Source organism: Vipera berus (assembly GCF_964194415.1).
Source record: "Vipera berus genome assembly, chromosome: 5".
NCBI classification, from domain to species: domain Eukaryota; kingdom Metazoa; phylum Chordata; class Lepidosauria; order Squamata; family Viperidae; genus Vipera; species Vipera berus.
In genome coordinates, this window is record NC_138207.1 from 78,399,176 (window position 1) to 78,421,629 (window position 22,454).

The 22,454-nt window shown below is 35.1% G+C and overlaps 1 protein-coding gene across 4 annotated transcripts in view; it reads right to left on the reverse strand.

Moving 5' to 3' along the window:
- Positions 1–22,454, reverse strand: part of PTEN (phosphatase and tensin homolog) — a 66,309-nt gene that overhangs the window by 40,686 nt on the left and 3,169 nt on the right. For 2 of the 4 annotated variants that reach the window (XM_081328673.1, XM_081328674.1), the window contains exons 2-5: positions 11,579–11,663; positions 5,381–5,425; positions 3,955–3,998; positions 777–1,015 (exon numbers count right to left, since the gene is read on the reverse strand). In XM_081328673.1, the coding sequence (XP_081184799.1) occupies positions 777–1,015; positions 3,955–3,998; positions 5,381–5,425; positions 11,579–11,663 (413 nt within the window). Of the gene's footprint in view, positions 1–155; positions 363–776; positions 1,016–3,954; positions 3,999–5,380; positions 5,426–11,578; positions 11,664–22,454 lie in introns of those variants that run through there. The other 2 variants (XM_081328676.1, XM_081328675.1) reach the window with 2 other exon arrangements.

Genomic DNA, 22,454 nt, shown 5'->3' on the forward strand with positions numbered 1-22,454 from the left:
TGAAACATAGCTGTGCTTTTAACAGCTGCATCAGTAAGATAGTCCTATGTGAGACTTTCATTATGTGTATTTCCTCTTTTAATAAATATATTTCTGACATGGATCAAAGGGAAATATGTAATTTTCTTAACAAGGTAAGGGTCCCTCAGACTGACCTTGCCTTCTAATGACTATGCTGATATAATAATCTTTTCTTGGCAATAAAACAAGGATGTTTCTTTCATTCTTCTTTTTCTTCAAATTTCCCAGCCTAGTTTGTGGCCTTGGGATTTTCTGGCAGTTTCCCATCCAAGTCTTAACAGATCTGATTTTTGAACTTTTTTTAGATCAGCTAAATTCAGCTAAGTGCCTCTAGTTGCTGTATATCTAGTAAAAAAATGATACTCATATGAAACTGGACAGTGAAAATAGGAAAGAAATCTATTTCTCAATTATTATCATAATTATAGAGATGTGTAAAAAGAATATTCACTAAATGACTGAATGCTAACCAGATCTCAAATCCAAAAAAGTGGATCAAAGTACACTACAGAGAATATCTGAAATCTTAAATGAATTTTACTTTTGCATTGCAAAGAAATACAAATACAGTTTTTCCTAAAGGCAGATGTTTCTGATCATGTAAGTGAAAGGAAATTAAGTAACAATGCAATATTTTTAATTGTACATTCACCATCCATAATACAGTAAGGACAAAAAACAAACAAACCATGAAATCTAAGAATCAAGACTCAGAAAAGAAAAGAAGATAAATATGGAAAAAGCAAGTTTCTTACCTTTTTATCTCTGGTCCTTACTTCCCCATAAAAATCTAGGGCTTCTTGTGCTTTCTGAAACCTTCCTCGATGTAACAAATAAGCACAAATCATTACACCAGTTCGTCCCTTTCCAGCTTTACAGTGGATTGCTGCAACATGATTGCCATCTTCACTAAGCCATCGATCAAGATCTTCACAAAAAGGTTTGATGAGCTCTAGCTGTGGTGGGTTGTGGTCTTCAAAAGGGTACTGTGCAACTATAAAACAAAAAATGGTATCATTCTATTGAATGCTAATATTGCTTGCTAAAAACATCTGTTGCACAATTCCTTGAATAAAAAAATCTGGGCATTTCTAAGTCTATTAGAGATTGCCATGTACAGATTATTTTAATAACACGAGCTTCACAACTCAAAATCTTCATTGGTCTCCATTTCCCCAAGAAACTCCAATGAAAAAAATCTAGATACTAAAAACTGTTCACAATTCAGTCTAAATCTATCTGACCATTTAGGGGTTGTTGTTGTTTTTTTTTAAAAAAGCAAAAAAAAAATAAGATATACACCCATGGCTTTGGTTTTATATATGCACAGAAACAGAAGTAAAATATGAATGGGTATCATATGACACATATTTAAGCTTATTAACTCCCTCTGTCAACTTTTGTATTTAGCACCAGCAAGACAAATGGAAGAGTTTAATTTTACTCTCTGTCTCAATCAACTATATGTGAAATTAATCAGTGGCCAAGATTCAAATGCAACTGAATTTAACAGAAAATGGAAGCAAATTCTCTTCTACCTCTCAGACAGGGAATGAGTGGGGAAGAATGAACTAGATAGCATTAAGGTATAGTTTATGAATCACATCTAATCAAGTTCGTGGGTGGTAAAATAAATGTAATGAAACTGAGGTAAGACAATTATCTTATTTCCTTAGTACAAAATTTTGTTGCAAGGTGTGAAATCAGTGAGATATATTCAGACAAACCAAAAGCTACCAAGTTGGCCAGCAACAAAAAATATTTCACCACCAAATGTAAAAAAACCAGCCTGCTGAGTAGGTTCAGCCTACAATATCACTGAGTATCAAAAGTTCCTTAAATCACTGAAAGTGCCAGAAGAAGACTGCTGAACTTTCTACAAAGCTATATCCAGCATTCTTGCACATTGGCAATTCTTACAGGATAGATTCTTCTCACCCTGGCAATTTATCTGCATTGCAGTGTTAACAGCCCCTTAATTCTTTCTTGATAATGGTTGGGGTTATATAGTTACATTTCTCAGTGACTGAGGCAATCTAGGAAAAAAAATCCTTTTGATGAGATCATTATTGATAAGCTGTGGTAAAATAGAGACTCTTAAACAGAGGTTGTATATCCAGATCATGAAAAAATGAAGTCCTCATTCAGGCAAATGATTGAACATGTGAAGGGCTCAATCTGGGTCCTGAAAAGGCTGCACACACAGGTCTCATACTTGCTCTAACCTTCATCCCTTCAGCTGTAAGTTTTTGAGAAGGGTAGCTGCTCTTAAATTCTGTAGAATTAACCATTAAGCACAACATGCAAAACAATATTCTTTAGAGTTCTGATATATGAACTCTTTCTTTCTTTAAACAGTGATTTCCAGTTTAAAAGTAGACATATTTTACATGTTTTTACAAGCTATTTGCTGCTGCCCCTCAGCAACAGCCCTTTACTGTTAAATATAAGCCCATTCCCAATAAGGCACAGAATTAAGGGCCCTTATCTTTTAAGGTCTTTAAAATTTTGAGAAATGTTATGACCACTTTCAGAAAATAGCTATCTCAATGTGTGTGGACAAAGCAGAGCAATCATTTTTAAAATAACTATCCCCTCATCGTTATTTTATACCTTGCTCTCTCTGTAACATCAGTCTGTCATGAATTTTACTGAGTCAGTGGGCACAAATCGTAGGAGAAAGGCTTCTAAAATGTTTATTTTCAATATGCCACAGGGACTAAATGTCTGGAGATGTTCTGCTTTGAATTGCAAGAGTCACAAAACCTTCTGCAGGCTATAAATACAGTGTTCCCCCTTTTTTTAAAAAAAATTAAAACAATCCCAAAATAATAAAATCCTATAGCTATACAGTCCAGCAAGTAGCATATTGATATTTTTTAATCATAAGATGGAAAACCTACTATGTCAAATAGAAGTACACGGTCACACAGCTATAAAAGCTGATGCATTAACAAATAAATTCCTTGCTTAGTGTATGCTGGGATACACAATTTATAATCTGTGCATTAACTCCTGAATGCCCACTACATGACCGTATTCCCAGACTACATATTGAAGTTATTTACTTATCTGTTTTAAACTATGAGTGATGAAATCTGAGCCAGAGAGTTGAGGGGGGGGTTGTTGGTAGGGGTTTCTCTTTCAAAAACAAACTTCTTAAGAGATCTAAGATACCTGCCTTCTTTCCAATGAGTTGAATTTTGCTATTGTTTCAAAGAAATTGTTTCAATTCCTCTCTTACCAAAAAGCTGATAGGGTACACTCTGGAGATATCATCACTTCCTTAGCTGAACTTCTTGTTGCCCTCAGAGATCAAATTAAAATAAAGTGCAAATTCTGGCTATAAAGAAAATATTAGTCCTAATTTACCGGTACTAACTAAAACTTACAAAGAGCCACAAATATATATCCCATATAACATTAACCTCTAAACAAGTTCAAAATATGGACAAATACATAAATACACATCTACTCAAGAGACAGCTGAGCTAAGCAGCAGCTGGATAACTATCAGGCTGTGTAATTACCTTTTAAGAATAAGCAATTTCTGAGGAGTTGGGGAACATAACTCAGCATCCCAAACTTCTAAAGGACTGTTGAAAGGGAAGGGCTAATTTTTAGTCTTTCTAAATTGTATGCTTTGGGAGTATTTAAGAGTTGGGGATAGGAATACAAGGGACTAAGAATGAAATTCTTGAGATTGAACTCTTGCATGATGTTCTAGGAGATATTTGGTGTGCTTGGAATTCATTAGGTCATGAAATGTTTGTGAAGAGGTTCCCCCCCCCCAAATAAGGGGATGAAAATAAAAGGAAAATTGACATTACTAATATTAACACATTAACACTTCAGATCTGAAATGGAATTATTGTTCAAGGCTCTGCTTGCTCTCTTGTTTCTTAACTTATGAAAAATACGAAACAAACATACCTCTGCAGTTAAATTTGGCGGTGTCATAATGTCTTTCAGCACATCTGAAAGAAAGTTAAAATTGCATGAAGCATTATTTTATCATTTCATAGGGGGACAAACTTATATATACAGTCCAAATTTCTTTCTACAATGTAATAAAACAATCATAAAGAGAAGAGTAAAAAAGCACTAGTGTTTGGATGTTTTTCGTGCCTTATAGATACAAGTTTCAGCAAACCATTCAAAATTACAACAGGACTGAAAAAACAGATTTATGATCAGTCCTCAAACTTGCAGCCATTGCAGCGTCCCTACAGTCAAGTGACAGGCGCTTAGCAACTGATGCACATTTACAAGGATCATAGCATCCCAGTCACATGATCACTATTTACAACCTTCACAGTCAGGTTCTGACAAGCAGTCATTGGGGAAGCCGACAGGAAGTCTTAAGTTGTGGTCACCTGATGACTGTAAGGGATTTGTTTAATCACACAATTAAATGCAGCTGGAACTGACACCATTAAGTAAGATGTAGCCGCTTGAAGTTTCACTTAATGACATTACTTAGCGATGGATGTTAGTCCCAAATACAGTCAGTAAAAGAGGATTACCTGTATATTTGAAAACATAACAGCTATATACAGAATTCTTTCTCTTATTTGTGGCATTAATGTGATAATCACCATACACCTAAATCCTAATAAATTTCTACACAAAGTAATAAAATTATAGTCCACATAAATCTGAAAATAAAAGAAAAAAGGTGATTATAAGAAAGATGAATAACTCAAATAAAATGTGAGTTCATATCACTGTTCAGTTATAAAGATCCTAGGCAAATTTGGGACTCTGGTAAGTATATATTCTTTCCCTAATAACTCTCTTCTACAAACAAATAAAAGCCAACTCCTGCTTAAATAACACTCAGCTAATAGGGAAGCAGGTAATATATTGAATCTTGTTTTTAAAAAATTACATTAAGAAAATCAATATTAAAAATATTTTTATACCTGTTTTTCCTAATAAAGATCATTAGGAATTAAACTCCAAACTCTCAATTACTTTACAGAATAAAGTATCATAACTTATGAGTTATTAATGCTTTAATTCTCTTTTTACTCATTATGAAGTCATTCACTTGCTAAAACTAAAACAAGTTAGGTAACATATCATTGCTTCTTTTCCCGATCTGCTCAACTCTACTTTTTTGATTTAAAAAAAGATTACAAAATAGGTTTCCTATAAAAAAAAAACCAGGCTGCGGAAGTGAAAAGCCAGTACAAGTGATCAGGCAGTGCCCGAAATCACACCCCTGGTCCATGAAAAAAGTGCCCTTCTCTGAACTGGTCCCTGGCATCCAAAAGGTTGGGGGCTGCTGCTTTGATGCATTTTAGCACATTTAAGGCCAGTATATATAGAAGCTACATACAAAAAGCATACTTACAGATTGTATATCTTGTAATGGTTTTTATGTTTTGAATCCAGAAACCTTAAGAGAAAAGTCACAGGTTAAACTCATTTTGATGCTTTTTTAAAAAATGAATAAAATATGTGCATCACTAAGTTTGACAGCAATTTTGATCAAATAATATTTTATGAATATAACCTATCAACTGCTGCTTTTCATTCCTGTTTTTTCCCTTAGTTATATATATATATATATATATATATATATATATATATATATATATATATATATATATATATATATATATATATATATATATATATATATATATATATATATAAATGGATCTTTGGTTATTCGGGTTTTTCCCCACCTTTAGTTCTATGCGGGGAAAAACCCCGAATAACCAAAGATCCACATACGAACACCCGCGAAAACCTCAGAAAACATATATAGATAGATAGATAGATAGATAGATAGATAGATAGATAGATAGATATAGATATAGATACACACACACACACACACACACACACACACATATATATACACATACACACACAAAAAAAAACAACTCTAAAAAGTATTCCTGTTACTGAACTAAAGGAAGTTCAATTTCTAGCACCATCTACACTGAAATTCAATTTTAACTTTCATACAATCTGTCCGAAATGAAAATAAATTCAACACAACAGAAAACAAAGCAGAGCCAACTTCAGATTTGTCTGATTTTAGTAGGAAAAACCTCAATTTCAAATAATAAGGTTTTTAAGCAAAGATGTGGTTCTATGTATTTTAATTACATTAATTACAATTAAATACAGAATGTGGAGTATTAATTTCCCCCCACTATTTTAAGAAACCCCAATATTCAACAATTACAATGAAATTCTGACTCATGTGCTATGTGGTTACTGGAATTTTAACAATTTAAAGTTTCTTCAAATGCTGGAGCATTGCATAATTTATGCAGTGGCATATAGCACTGCATCATTTATCAAAAACCACTCATAAAATTTATTCTACATATTTAGAAAAATGTGATTATTTCTTGCATAATCATAATCTACCTTCATGAATCAATATTTCTCAAACTGAAAACAGCTTAACAGAACCAGTTCTTAATACATCAAACTTGAATGACATTTAATAGAAGCTAAATAACTGAGAATTTAAATGGGGGAGGGGGTCTGTTTCTTTAGGAGATGTCAGTTATCTAAATAACCAACAGTTTCAAAACTGAAAAGTCCAGGGGGAAAAATCTCTAAGCTATGAAAAGGACAGGACAAAGAAGCACCAGATTTAAGCTGTAGTTAGGATAAGAAAAAACTATATGCTAATGACGGTAAAGAAAATCAACTGTTTATATTGGCTTCATGTTGGTATGCAATAAAGATTCCTATCTAGTTTTGTTAAGTAGACTGTCTGGGAAGCTTTTGCTGAATTCTATCTTTTTTTTTAAATTCCATTTATATCCCGCCCTTTTCCGAAGACTCATCTTGGACCCCTGACAAAATCTGTATGCTATGGTAAATCATCAATTCAGGATTTCAAATTTATTTATGATTCTTGTTTTGTTAGAAGTAATTCAATCAACATTGTTAGTATTAAGGTAGCTATTTTAATTGTGGCGTCCATGATATTTAACTACTTGGATGAATTGATTAAGTATGCATGAGTACATTACTACAGCACACTTGAGACAGAATCAATTGCTTAGTGTTACTGCAAAATTGGACAGATACTTGTTAACACATGCCAGTTCATAAATTATCATAATTATTTCACCCATAAATCCCAGGGAAAATTTTTATACAAATGTATTCTTATAGCAGTGTACTGAAGTACCCAAATCCTTTGTCCTATTATCAAGCTTCAATTTTAGTCATAAATGGTTTTAATACATAAATAATGCAGTTTTTATATAGAATTGCATAATTATTTTACTAATTTTATCTTGGGATAAGGAATCAGAATACCATTCCTCAAATTCTAGATCTCCTTGTCCAAAATACTATGCTATGCTATTAGTACATGATATATGACAGCGGCTTCCAACCTTTTCTATACCCCTCACACCTAGAATGCTTCTGATATTCTTGAACTCCTTACAAAAGTTCAAAATAATGGCAATGAATTATGCATACACACTATAATTTTGATATACTTTTCCAGTAATTTTCTCAATAATTTGCTATCATAACAAGTTAACCATGATTTTTTTTTGAAAGCATGTTTTTAACAAATATATTGTAGCAATAGGGGACGCGGTGGCTCAGTGGGTTGGGACGCTGAGCTTGTCGATCAGAAGGTCGGCAGTTTGGCGGGTCAAATCCCGAGTGCCGCGTAACAGAGTGAGCGCCTGTTACTCGTCCCAGCTTCTGCCAACCTAGCAGTTCAAAAGCACGTAAAAATGCAAGTAGAAAAATAGGGACCACTCCGGTGGGAAGGTAACAGCGTTCCGTGCGCCTTTGGTGTCTAGTCATGCCGGCCACATGACCACGGAGACGTCCTCGGACAAGCGCTGGATCTTCGGCTTTGAAACGGAGATGAGCACCGGCCCCTAGAGTTGGAAACGACTAGCACACATGTGCGGGGGAACCTTTACCTTTACTTTATTGTAGCAATAGCAAGCTGAATTGTAGAAGATTTTAGATTTGTATTTAATTAATATAATTATTTTAATTTTGATTCTAAGATGGCCGCGCCTGGATTGGGTGCAGCTGTATTGGCTCTCAAGGGTGAATTTTTTTTGGAGGGATATAGGCCACATGATTGGGAAGGCTTTAATGTGTTTGAGCAACGTGGTGGGAACTAAGGTAACATACGACTGACAATCTGCTGGTATGGCAGGTTTTTGGCTGTTTTGGAACTGTTGGTGAGACTGTTAAGTCGCTTGCACTGCTTGAAATTGTTCTGCTGGCAGCAAGATCTGACTGCTGGCCCAGTGATGGATTCTATTCCAAATCAGGCCTGTTTCCAAAGGAGGCGGAGGAGGAGAGGTCCCGAGGCTTATGGAGCAAAGGAACTGGATGAGGCTGTCAGCAGGCCCAGAGGAAGACAGAGGTTTTTGGAGGAAGCTCCAGGGGCAAAAAGGAGCGAGGCCACTTTAAGGAAAAGGTGGAAGAGACAGGATCAGAAAAAGGAAAGGAGGCGAGGTTGTTGTGCAGGAATGCAAGCTAATATGAGGGCTAATCCACAAGGAGCTCCGTTTCCATCTGTCCTGTTTGTCATCGTTCGCTCCCTAGAGACTAAAATGGACGTTCTGAAACTTGAGCTGGCCGCGAACAAGGAGTGTATACTGGAGGTGGTGGCCCTTTGAGAGCTGTATGCAACAAAATTTCATTCTGATGTATGCCGATTGGTGTACATTCAAAGTGACAAGTTATTATTATTGTCAAACAGATTACTTTTAAAGTCTTAGTTAAAAATTGCATCAGCGTATTCACCTTAGGTATATACATATTAAACTAATCAGTATATATAATCTGAGAAGTAATAATATATATTGAATCTTATTTTAAGTATCCATTATTTGCTGAAATGTAGTTCATGTAACTGAAATATGTCCAGATTTGATCTATCCACTAAATATATTTGCACAGAACAATTCTCAAATTATAACTGATTCTTGTTCTTTTGCCACCCTTTTACTACCCTCTTCATAGACCAACAAGCTTGACTGTCAGGTTTCTGGGTGTGAAATGAATCAACAGAAAGCTGGTAAGACAAAACCACAAATGTAACCACTGTTTAATAGCTCTAAAATAAGAGTACTTATTTCAAAATTCTTTTGTTTGCTCTATTTAATACCTATTTTTCAATTAATCAGATGAATCAGGTCTTTGGAAGAAAGGTACCCTATTCTTTACTTTTGCTTTTTAAAGAATTGTTTTATACCAAAATTCTTGCATCCTTAACATTTCCTACCAGAAATAGTATTAATTCTGTACATGAAGGAGCAGATTGAGTTTTCTCGTACAAAAATATGTTTTATCATTATTATGATACTATTAACATTGAGTGGAATTAGTCACAGTGAAACTTTTATTCTCAAATCTAAATCAATTATAAACTGTTAGACCTTCAAAAATCAGATACCAAGATTTCAAGACTTCCTGTTTCAAAATAAGCATCTAATGTATGATGTATGTATATTATATACAGTATAAGGAATGTTGTTATCCATCTAATATGAATGCCATTTGTCTTGTAATTATAATATTTTTATTTTTTCCTTTGGATTTTTTTTTATTTTTTAAATCTATGTTCTGTTTATTAAATACCAATTGATGGTTATGTGCCTTTAAGTCACTGTCAACTCTTAGTGGATACACAGAACATTTTTCCAGAATGTAATAAAGAAAGCAAAAATTTCTGATCTGAACAGAAAATCACTTTATCACATCTTCTTGAAGATAGTTAAAATAAGACGAATGGAATGGCACTGCGGTATTAGTTTTCCTAGAAAAGTAAGCAGTTTGAACACTAGATAGGCTAACCATGAAAAGAGATTGATCTGTGTAATATTTAAAAAGCCATCTGAATTGCCAATGTAGAGGCTATTTTTCCTTGAGATCATGTTTATTCTCCAGGTTAGAATTGGAAATATCTGATGCAAGATTAGTGAAATTCAAAAATCCTTGTTGGTAGACACATATACCACAAAAACAGCTTTGTCATATCCCAGCTGAGTGCATATTTAGGCATGATCCATAGTTTGAGGAGAACGTACTGCCTATAGCAAGGGTAGGCAACCTCGGCTCTTTTATGACTCGTGGACTTCAACTCCCAGAATTCCTGAAGTCCATGAGTCATAAAAGAGCCGAGGTTGCTTACCCCTGGCCTATAGGTAAAGGCATCTGGAAAAGCTACAAAGCAATTGTGCTGTGCTTTCTAGAGGACATGACAGCCTTAATATTATGTGGGGGGGTTTCATTTCACAAAGCAGCTCTCTGAAAGCTTTACATAACCCTAAATTAAATATGTGGTTCAAGGATCCCCTCCTCAAAATTATAACTGTGACATAAAGAACTGTATCTATATAAATCTACTCAGGCCTATAAATCATATGCAGTAAAGAAGATGCTAGGTCTGAGGGAACAAAAGGTTCTTTTTATTTTTTGGCAGATTAACTCATAGCTCTACTTATTTATTGCCATTATCAATGGCATTTTATTTTTATGTTTTTTTAAAACAATCCTACCTATTTTTACCACCCTGCACCATACATACGTACTCCAACTGATGAAGTGGAATGATAAAAGCTTGCATGATAATGAAATTAAGTAACCCTTCTGGGTATTATAAAATACTTTTAAACATCAAATTGTTTTGTACAAGTTTCAGTTCTCACACTGAAATGAGTTTTCTAAGCTCCATTTAAAAATAATTTATATTTAATACTTTAAAAAAACTGAACAAAGGAAGCATCAACAATAAAGGGGGGGGAAAGGGGGGGGGAGGACAATTGATTTCCTATATCTGTGGCCAGGCATTGGAGGAATAGGTTCATAGATAGTGGAAAATTAAAATGGGACTGAGATTTGTTACACTTAACAAATTCATAAAAGAGAGTAATATTTGAAGCAACCAAATTCATTCACTACTTTTCTGACTTGCGGTTATTATGCTTTTATGTTTCGGTTGACAGGGCAGGAATAAGCTAACTTTTTGATAGCTGAAAGGGCATTCTCATCAGGATTAAGGACTTCAATGGATGAGGTAGTAATATTAAGAGGGGACAACGTTGCGGGGGGTGTATATTTTTCTTTCTTTCTTTCTTTCTTTCTTTGTTTCTTTCTCTTTCTTTCTTTTTTCTAATATATAAATGGACATCTCTTCCATTTCCTTCAGAAAGTTTGGAAATTATCCTGAATTGTGCTAAATGAAGTCCTCTTCATCCTGAATTTAATCTAAAATAATATAGATATAGGCTTTTTAGAAAATACAGCAATTTCCAAACTTTCTGAAGGAAATGGAAGAGATCTTCATGCTGTGGATAGACAATGGCTAAAAGGATGAGATTAAATTCAAAGCTTAATGCTTTCTTAGCTCCACTGAATGTTTTCATAGAACAGAATCCAAATTTTCAAAATACTTTTATTCTCTAATCAGTTCTTATATACTGACAGTATTAGATTCATTCATTCACTCTCCAAAATGGTAAACATATTGACAAACCACAAAATATTAAGTTTGTCATTGACATACACATTGAGAATACATTCTTACCTCACAACGTCGTCAATATTGTTTCTGTACACTCCTTCAAGTCGTTCTGCCGGAAAACCCATTGCAATGATATTTGGATAAATATCTGAATATTCATGTTAAAGGAAATATTTACAAATTTTACAAAATTGCAGAATAATTGTAGTAAATACTTCAAATATTTAATTACATAAATTGAATTTTTAAAAATTGCTCAGCTACACCCTAATCCTAAACCAAGCATTTTTAATCACGAAGCAGTGCTTCCCTAAAACTGGTTTATCATTTAATTAACTGTCCAACTTAAAAGCAACAGCACCTAAAGGGACTACTACAGTCAGCCCTCAATAAACAACCACAATTGAGTCCAGGATTTTAGTCATACCTTGTTGCAGTCATTAAGTGGTCACCATGACTTATTTTACAACTATCTGTAAAATATTTTCACCACAACCATGAAACAAACCATATAGTTGTGAAGCAAACCACATGATGACTAAGCAAATTCATTCCCACTAATGGGCAGTTTTTGCCCGAAACCACAGGATACTACAACTTGTCATAAATGCAAGCCAGCTGCCAAGCACCTGAAATGCGATCATATAACCACAGGGGTAGGGTGTGTTTGTGTGTGACAGTCGTAACTTTGAGGACACATCATACATAACTTTTAGGGACCCGTTGTACCTTCAAACAGTTGTTCAGTGATTAAGTAAGTAGTACATTGAACAAAAACTGTCTTCCCACATAACTATTCTTTGAGCAATATGATACAGAATTTTAAAAAAATCATTTCCAAAGAATCTAATAAAACCATTGCCTTCAGGATGTATATTAGTGCTTACTTAAAATATATGTAATTAAGGTCAAACAGTATTATTGCATCATGACTGCATCATGAATACACAAGTATAACCTATCTCTAAACTTAGGAACCAGGTAAGAGGTTCACAACCATGTACGTCACTAGAGATAACAATAACTATGCCCAACTAACAATTGAATAGCCAGCAACCCCCACAAGTCACAAAGCACAGCTTAGTAGTACTGGAAGACTAATAACAAAACAGCCCGTCAGAATCTAACTAGTTGTAAGTAGAGGTATGTCTGTATTACAATATACATCTGACAGCTAGAACCCACCATAACAAGAAGATGCAGTAATTATTGTAAAGGTAGGATAACAGACAGGAGGTAGAAATATGAAAAAGCATAAGGATTTCAAGGAACAAGTATTCTCCCTATCATCATTTTCTTCATTTAGCAAAACACCACTGACTCCCAGTGAAATAAAAGAAACACAACATGGACAGAAAAATAATTCTTTTCTCTTGATAGGTTTTTTTCTCACTAAACGCTATTGCTATTTTCTTTCAAGTGGAAAGTAAATAACCCAAAGAAACAAACAGTACTACAAATCTGGATTTCTGGCTAGCAACACAAAAGGTCTAGTAACAGATGAAAAAAACAACAACAATCAAATATCCGAAATCCAGCTAGGTAAACTTGCATCGATTAACTAAGAACATTAAAAGATATAAACTGATTTTTAAACAATTGAAAGAGAAAGCATCATACATTATGTTAGCCAATGGCTAAGGCAAAGATAAAAAAGGTGAAGTATTTTTAAATCAAAGCAGATTTAATAAGTTCACTAAAGATTCAGATTTAGCACTCATGTGACAACTCATGCAAAATTGAAGATCCTAAAATTTTCAAACACAGAATGTTTGAATGGGAAAAAGAGAAAAGGAAATAAGCAAAACAAAAAGCTAAAATATTTTTGAACTGTTTACTATTAGCATTTATTGGATTATTTATTGGATTTGTTATGGCTAACTCGCAAAAAAACCCTGAAAACCAATATTACTTGATCTAAAACAACATAGTCCTCAAAAATGCTTTTTCCCAAGACAACTAGACTTTCTTATATTTCTCTGAAGACATTTCACTTCTCATCCAAGAAGCTTTTTCAGCTCATCCAAGAGCTGGAGCCTTCTTGGATGAGAAGTGAAATGTCTTCAAAAAAAAACCCAAGAAAGTCCAATTCCCTCATGAAAAGCATCTTTTGGACAACTGTGACTTGGATGACTGAGAATCTTCATACAGTCCTCAATTTTCTACCATATTGGGACCAGAATGTTTGTTGCTAAGTGTTAAGTGAAACATGCCTGAATTTATGACCTTTTCGCCATGGTCATTAAGCAAATCATGTGGTCATTAACCAAATCTGTCTTCCCCTACTGATTTTGCTTATTGGAACCCCCTGGGAAAGTTGAAATGGTGATCTTGCGACCCCCAGACTCTGCAACCATTGTAAATACATGTTGGTTGCCAAATGCCTGAAGGTTGACCACATGACCGTGAGGATATTGCAACAGTTGTAAGCAGAAGAGCTGGTTATGTCATCTTTTCAGTACTATTGTAACTTCAAATGGTAGTTAAATGAATGGTTGTAAGTCAAGGACTACCAATCTATAGTTTCTAAAACATTGTCGCAACCTGTTTTGCCTTTTCAGTATTATGACTCAGTAAGGAAGATGTCCTATTTTTATGTAGAGTAGTTTTGCAAAATATTCTAACAAAAGTCTTCAGGATGATACCATAAGACTTAACTGCAAGTTTTTTTTAAAGAAATGTATCAATGTTAATCAAAAAGGGATACTTAGCAATGCATTAAAAATCCTTAAAAATTGTTAGCTATGACTTGGCTATAGAATTTGACAATACAATAAACAAATGCAAAAATGATCCAAAATGAAGAATATTCAAATTGTGTTTAAATGGAAAGTCAGGTGTATTAGAACTTTTCTCAGAAGAAAAAAAGTATCTATAAGGCTGTGTGTATGCGATTTGTCTGTATGTATAGATTCACAAGGACGTTTACATTTAAATACATACTTCCAACAGAGAGAAGGAAATGTAACCATTTCTATGGAAGAAGGAAATGTAACCATTTCTATGGAAAATATAGAAATGTCAATTAAATAAAAGTTAAATTAGGTAAATAACATGTTGTCACAAAGGACCAATGCCCGAAACTACACTAAGCGGAGCACAATTCAAAATATTCAGTACTGTCTGAAAGGTTTAAAACCATTTCGTACCTTTGAATTCAATATTTATAAAAATCTATTTTTTCTTACTAAATATAAGAATTTAGATTAAAAAAAACAGTCACAACATAGAAGCAGCTCAGTGACATGAGAACAAAGGGACGTCTAGTTCAGCATCTTGTTTCTAACATGGCCAAACAGATGCTTCCAGAAACCTTCATGCCCTGCTTGCAGGCTAACAGCCTTTTTCCTGCTTACCAGCTGTTAGCAATCATAGAAGTTCCATTTAGTAATCATAGTTATTCAGTGCTGACAAATCTCTTCTTCTTAAATTTGTCTTATCTAAGTCAGAGGACACTCATGGAAAAAGAAGTTTGAAATTTTATCACAACGAAATATTTTATGAGCCAAATATATTCAGCATCTTCAGAATGATAGCAATTAGAAACAATACTTTCAACAAAGAGAAACAATATTAGGGGGGGAAAAGCTGTATGGATGTAACAAAAATACCTGTTATACATACCCAGGTCAACATTTTGGATTAGCTTAACAGTATTTTCAGTATAAGATGAAGCAGGGAAATTCGACGAATATTCCTGATTTAGAAAACAGGAATATTTTGGAACTACTATTTCAGCAAAACCCTTTGCATGTTTAATTCCATTAAAGTTGGCAGGAAATTGAAACCTGATTACATTATTCTATTGAGTTTTTTTAGATGTAAGAACATAAGCCAGGTTCCACTGTTTGCTTATTTATTTATTGAATTTCTATAGCTAGCAATCTCAATCAAAGACTCTGGGTGGCTTACAATTCAAAAAAATAGTGTTGCTGTTTTATTACGGTCATTTCTGAAGGCATCCAGAGTTGCATTGTCCAAGTTGAGCAGCTATATAAATATTTTAAATAAATATATTATTTATTTAAAACAATTCATTTAAGACAATTCATTAAGATTTAAAACACAGTGGGCAGACCTAGATGCCCATTTACAAATAAAATGGAAGAAATTCTGGAAAATATGCCTATGCGAATTCTCAATCATCCAGGTCATAGTTGTTTCCAAGATGCTATTTCAAAAAGGCAACAGGACTGTTTTTTTCCTTGAGGAAGACGACGTTTCACTTCTCATCCAAGAAGCTTCATCAGCTGTCTTCCATCCCGCCACCATCACAACTGATGAAGCTTCTTGGATGAGAAGCGAAACACCTTCTTGCTCAAGGAAAAAACGGTCTAGTTGCCTTTTTGAAAAAGCACCTTTTGAGACATTCTAGAAAATATGTTAATGATTTCCTTCTATTCTAAGGTAGGAAATAAAAAAACATGCATTTTACTAGGCTTGTTTGTTTGTTTTTAAAAAACCTCTCCTCCTCAGCAAAGGGAGGAGCAAAATAAACATTTCAACTATACATATGCAATAAATCTTCCATTTTGTGTAGTCACTCAATTGCACTCCTCAGCATACATATAAATGTACACATGCAAGCAGAATGCATCTCATCATCAAAAGTTGTCCATCCCTGATATAATTTCTATACTGTTACAAGTTTGGTCAACTTGGTCTAGTGGTTAAGGCACCAGGCTAGAAAGCCAGAGACTGTGAGTTCAAGTCCCATCTTAGCTATGAAAGTGAACTGGTTGACTTTGGGTCAGTCACTCCATCTCAGCCCAACCCACCTCACAGGGTTGCTGCTGTGGGGAAAATAGGAGGAGGAAGAGGATGTGTGTGTTGGATTACGTTCACAGCCTTCAGTTTTTTTTCTAAATATAATAAAGGTGGGATACAATCAAAGAAATAGAAGTTCAATTACATGCATAAGACTCTCATTTTAATTTCAAAACTGTAATCATGTGCCAAGAATAGCAACTAGCCTAAAGTAACCCAACAAGTTCTGTGGTTGAGTGGAAACTGGAATCTGCATCTCTACCGCACCAGTCTGAATCCATAGCTTTGAAAACCAAGAGCACTCTGGAGATAATGTGCTCTGGCTTGATCCAAAGACAGTTTTTGGAAAAACACAGAAACATGATCTAGCATGAAAATAACATATATTCTCTTTTTTCAACAAAATATAATGAAATATACATATAAGTCAGAGTTTGTGAGCAGATGAGGCATGATTTGCTGCATTAAAAAAATTGCATTGGGTTTTCAGGCAATATTGTTTAATAGCTTTAGAAAGGAAGGAAGGAAGGAAGGAAGGAAGGAAGGAAGGAAGGAAGGAAGGAAGGAAGGAAGGAAGGAAGGAAGTTCTGTTGTTGGACAGTATACACTGAAATTTGCAGCAATAGTAGCTTCTGTGCTAAAGGTCATCCATTCTAAATTTCAAATGGATTGAAATATTTTTGAGCAAACGGATGGCCTGTTTAGAAGGAATACAACCCTTAAGATTCCTGCAGTCTCCCCTAATTAAAATTCTGTAATCTAAACTGTTTGATTTCTAAAACACTTCGATATAACAGCACACCTTACATTCCCTGAAATCCAGGACTCTCACTGCTCATCACAAAAGAGTTTTACAAAAATGGAGAAAAAGAAATTCTGCTACAGTTGGTTTTCACATTCTGCAGAAGCCAATTAGAAAGTACTCAAGGCCCAGAGTTATTCACAGCTAAATTCAGGCATATCTCCAGAATAGTGAACATCTCACTGGAATTATTCCATTCTGCTAATTCCACTGACTGAGTCAAATCAGATGTACATTTCTAGAAATTAGCTTTCAACTTTTTATTCCAAGATTAATAGAAATAAATTTAAGTTCTTAACAAACCAATATAAGGTTGCAAAGGTGCTGACCCATCAATGTGCAGCATTTTCTGCATCAAATGAAAATAGGGAAATAAAAGGGCTTTTATACACTAATGTAGTGTATTTTCCCCACAAATCCAGGAATGTAAAAAAGGGGTGGGTGGGGAGGGGAAGTGTTTTTATAGAAAAATATATGACCTGAGATTGCATCCTGAATAGTACCTTGGGGTACTATTTGTTTTGATATTGTTTATTATAGCTTTATTATTAATGTGTTTGATTGACTATCAAGCCATTGGCATGAGCAGCAAATTAACCAATAAATAAATCAAATATTGCAATGGCATATTACAGACATGTCAAACACAAGGCCCGGATCCGGCCCGTGAAGTAGTTTCATGCGGCCCATGAAGCCATCCTGGAAACAGTGAGGGAACGGCCCCCACTGCCTTGGCCCTGAGACCCTCCTCCTGCCAGAGACCCTCAGATTTGTCCCACTCCTGCCCAGGCCCCTATAGGCACCCTTGATGCGAACGATGTAGAGCTGGCCATGCCCACCCAGTAGGCCATTTGCACTTTAGCCACGCCCACCCAGGCCACACCCACCTGGCCCCGAGGGCAACCGCAATGCTGATGCGGCCCTCAATGAAATTGAGTTTGACACCCCTGGCATATTAGGTATACAAAGCTATAGTATTCCTTTGTAGGAACTGTGCTAATGAAGATCAAACTTTCAAAGAAACATTTCATGACCAGTATTGCTGACCATAAAATCAACAACAATGCTGATTTTATAAAAGTATTAAGAAGCTTCCAGCTGGAAAATTATATAGTTAAAATGGCACTGTGTCTCTTACTAAAAGGGGAAGCAAATTTGGTAGCAGGACAAGAGAGAGCAAATAAGAATAACCTCTCATTAGCATCTTTGCTGAAGGAACATGTAAAGTAGAAGGTCCCTTTTGAAGCTAAAGCAATCATTTAGTACAGGGCTTTTCAACCTTTTCACCAATTGTACCACTTTTAGGATATGGCAATATTCGAGTACCACCTAGCAAGGTGTCAAAAACTTGATGACCAAAAAAAAAACCCCCACCAAAAAACTGTTCTAAGTTGTAATTGCACTGAAATGACATGACCATTTCACACTTATGACCATTGCAGCATGCCCAAGGTCATGTGATTTATATTTGGATGCTTGGCAACTGATTCATATTTATGATGGTCACAGTGTCCCAGGGTCATGTGATCCCCTTTTGCAACCTTTTGACAAACAAAGTCAATGGCAGGACTGCTGGTGGCCAAATGCTAAGGTGGGACTTCCTTCCCTCCCTCTCTCCTTCCCTGCCTCCCTCTTTCTCATTCCCATCTCCTTCTGAAGGAAGAATTTGGAAAAAAAACACCCATATTTTCCCTCTTCCATATGTTCATCAAACAAGGAAAAGCCTCCAGAGACAGAAAAGACAAGCCGATGAGGGAACTAGCTTAAAAAGGTGCATTCTCCTTTAAGAATTAGCTACTGCCTAGAAAGGAAAGTTACTGCAGCCAGCATTTCAGGAAGAAAAAAAAATGTAGTAAGTACTGGCTGCCGGCTAAGGCTCCCTCCGCAAATGGCTCCATTCATAAGTAAAGCAATGCTACAGGCAAAATCCATTCAGGAGAAAAATACTTCCAAAATCCCTTGCAGCAAAACTTACAGCTAACAATAGCAAAGCAATAGAATCTAACATGAGACATCAGCCATCCGCCAAATAGAAATTGCCAAACACTCCTTAAGAACACAAACTTCAAAGTCACAAAAGCACATAAGAATCCTTCCACTCTCCATCTCCCTCCCTCCAAGCCTCACCTCCAGCCGATGCTACCTTTCTTCATTGCTGCCTTTCTTCATTCCTCATGGAGGGCAACACCTCCCCCACTGCGTTTCTTGCCTATTTGCTGCTGCTAGCACAGATGGCTCCCACAGAAGTTGTAGATCGGCTCATGGCCGGCCTGCTTGATCTCCTCTCCTCCACCCCTCCTCCTTCTTTCTCTTCGGTGCATCTACAGCTGACTCCACCTCCTTCCAAGGCTGCTTTTTTTCTCTTCCTCTCCAGCCCAAACTGCCTCCTTTTATAGCCTCTCCTATCACCGCCCCCCTCCTCCTCTTTTCTCTTTCAGGTGAGCCAGAAGTGAGCCTTTGCCCCGCCCCAGCCACTCTGCAGCTCCAGAGGACTCTCTCACAGTAAGTCCTGCACTGTGCTGGCTCATTCCCTCCCCCACTACACTTGGCTGGGCAGGGCCGCGTACCACCTGCCACATGCTTATACCACAGGTGGTACACGTACCACCGGTTGAAAAAACCTGATTTAGTATTCCATAGTCAGCAGGAGCAAAATCCAAGAATACTTGTATCGTATTTATTGAATGTTATATGTTAAATTAGGTTATAATTTATGCCCTTCTATATATTTGTTTTATACAATACAGATAGCTATGAGTTTGGCTTGAGACTACAGATGTGGAAATCTGCTTGTATAATATAATTTTCCTTTCTCTCTATTGTACCACCAAAATGTGCTGAAGAGAACACAGTTCAGCCAAATCTGTCCCCTTACATGGACAGATATAAATGTACCCCTGCAAACAGGAAAGTTTCATTAGTTGAGTGAATTGGGATTTAGCAGAGATTTCTTGCCAAAAGAAGGGGTAGTAGTAGTGATTTCCCTATCCAGCAGCTGGTGGGGCAACCATGTAGACAAAGCTCAGAAAAAGCACTGCCATATCTCTAATGGAACTCTCTTGACCACAATTCTGAAATCAATGCATCACTGAACAATGTTTATCTTACTGCAACCAATCCCTGACTAATTGTTCAAAGGTAGATGGAATAAGTGGCTAAAACCTTGAATGTCTACTCTAGAACAACTTCCAAATCATTTTTGAAATGATGTCAATTCAAGTAACAAGATATTTTATAGTATACGTTTAGCATACTATATTTGCTATTTACAATTTATTTTATTTCAGATACTATGGAGAAAGTTAGTTTAAATATTTAGACACCAAAGAAGCTTCTACAGAACAGAAGCATATTTACTGATAAAATACACACACACACAATTGAACAGGCATTGTAATATTTCATTTTCACTGAAAAATCTATTTCTATCTTGGAATGTTTCTGAACTAAACACCCAGAATGAATGTATGTATGTATGTATGTATGTATGTATGTATGTATGTACACACCAAGCAGCAGATACCAAGCACTCCTCCATTCATGGATCAAATTTCAACATACAATTGTCAAAAATTGTTGCTATTTTCTTGCCATGCTGAGGGCTGAAAACACATGAACTATAAAAATACTCAAACACAATTCGTCCCTAGTGTGTGTTATATGGTTCCAGTCATCGAAGCCTCGAACAGTGCACAACCCAGAACGATGGCGTTGCCCACCAGAATTACACAATATGCTTACTTTTTTTGAAAATATCTTGCACTGTAGAATATAAAACAATGACAAATTATGTTCATGTTGTTGCCAAGAATACTATGTGGATGTGTCCTTGAAGTCCCCAGGAGCTGAACTTTTTATTCTAAACAAAATTAACCTTCCTTATCTGTATACGTAAGTTTATATTTTTATCTATACACCATAATGGAGCAAACTCAATTACACTTATAAAAATAAATATATAAGCAATCAGGATACACACTCACCCACACTTCTGTAAATACAAGCATTTATATTTCCAGCTTTAAAAAAAAAAGACTTGTCTCTGCTCAAGATCTTAAGGAGCGCCCCCCACCCCACCCCCGGCATCAAGGTATACAATACACAGCAATATAGACTTTAGGGAACACTTTCATAGGTATAAATGGGTCATCCCATTCTTCACAGCCAACAACTAACACAGCTTTATATACACATTCATAAATATCTGAGGGAAGAGGCCAATTTCATCCTGTCTTTTATACTGCAATTAATTTATACCTTACTCTATTTATTAAAACACAACATCTGGCTACTTGCTTATACTGCAATTTTTACTGTTCCAATTGGACAAAGCTATAATTTAACTGTGGATTATGTACATAAGCAAGTGTGTTAATTTTTAACTTCATGTTTAGTTTCCCCAACTTTATTGTGCATGTTCCAATTGCAATTAAATACAAAGCCATTTTTTTACCTTAATAGGATACTGTTTTACAGCATTAAGGAAACTAAGAATCCAATTAATTAATTAATTAATGTTAATCTATCACCAGAATGCATGCTAAATTTAATGATATCCAACTCAAAAGTATGAATTAACAAATTACTGCTAAAATATAAATGTATACATAAATTCCTTGAAAGTTACATGTTAAGAACATTTATATATCTTATATAAAGATGTGCACTTTCACTTTTATTCACACATTATGGTTTATATCAGATAGCCTAATGAAGTTTTTAATTAAAACTTTAAGCATATTCAACATGACTAATCAACAAGGTTTGTAGGAGCTGCAGTAAAAAATGAACTGAAAAATGAAAAATACTTCTCACTTCTCAGAACTAATGCTCATTGTGTTAGACAACTTTTTCAGTTTAACCTATCACTGCAATCACAAACACACTATAAATATTATTACACAGAAGTACTATTCTAACAATAAAACATCAATTTTCCTAGCAATAATATATGGGTCATTTAAAATGTATTACTTTAAAATCTTAATCTCTTTTTTATATGGACATTTACATATCCATGTACATACACAAACCACTGCTATGACAACTTAAATCTACAAAAATTTCTCAGCCATACAGGGCAATTTCATTATACTAGAAACAAATAAAGATCTAAATTAGATAGGACTAAATTCCACTAAAATGGAGAAGGTTTTCAGTTCAATTCTAAAGCATATTTACTTTCAGATGAGTTTTTCCAAATTTTACAGGACTCACTCTCTAATTACTAACTTACATGATACTGCAGTTAACATGGAATATGGCTTGATTTTAACTTTATCTTAATATTATCATTTTTTCATCTAAATAATAAGAAATACGAAACCATTTTCAAGAGAAACTCATTCCTAATTCCAGAAGGAAAATACT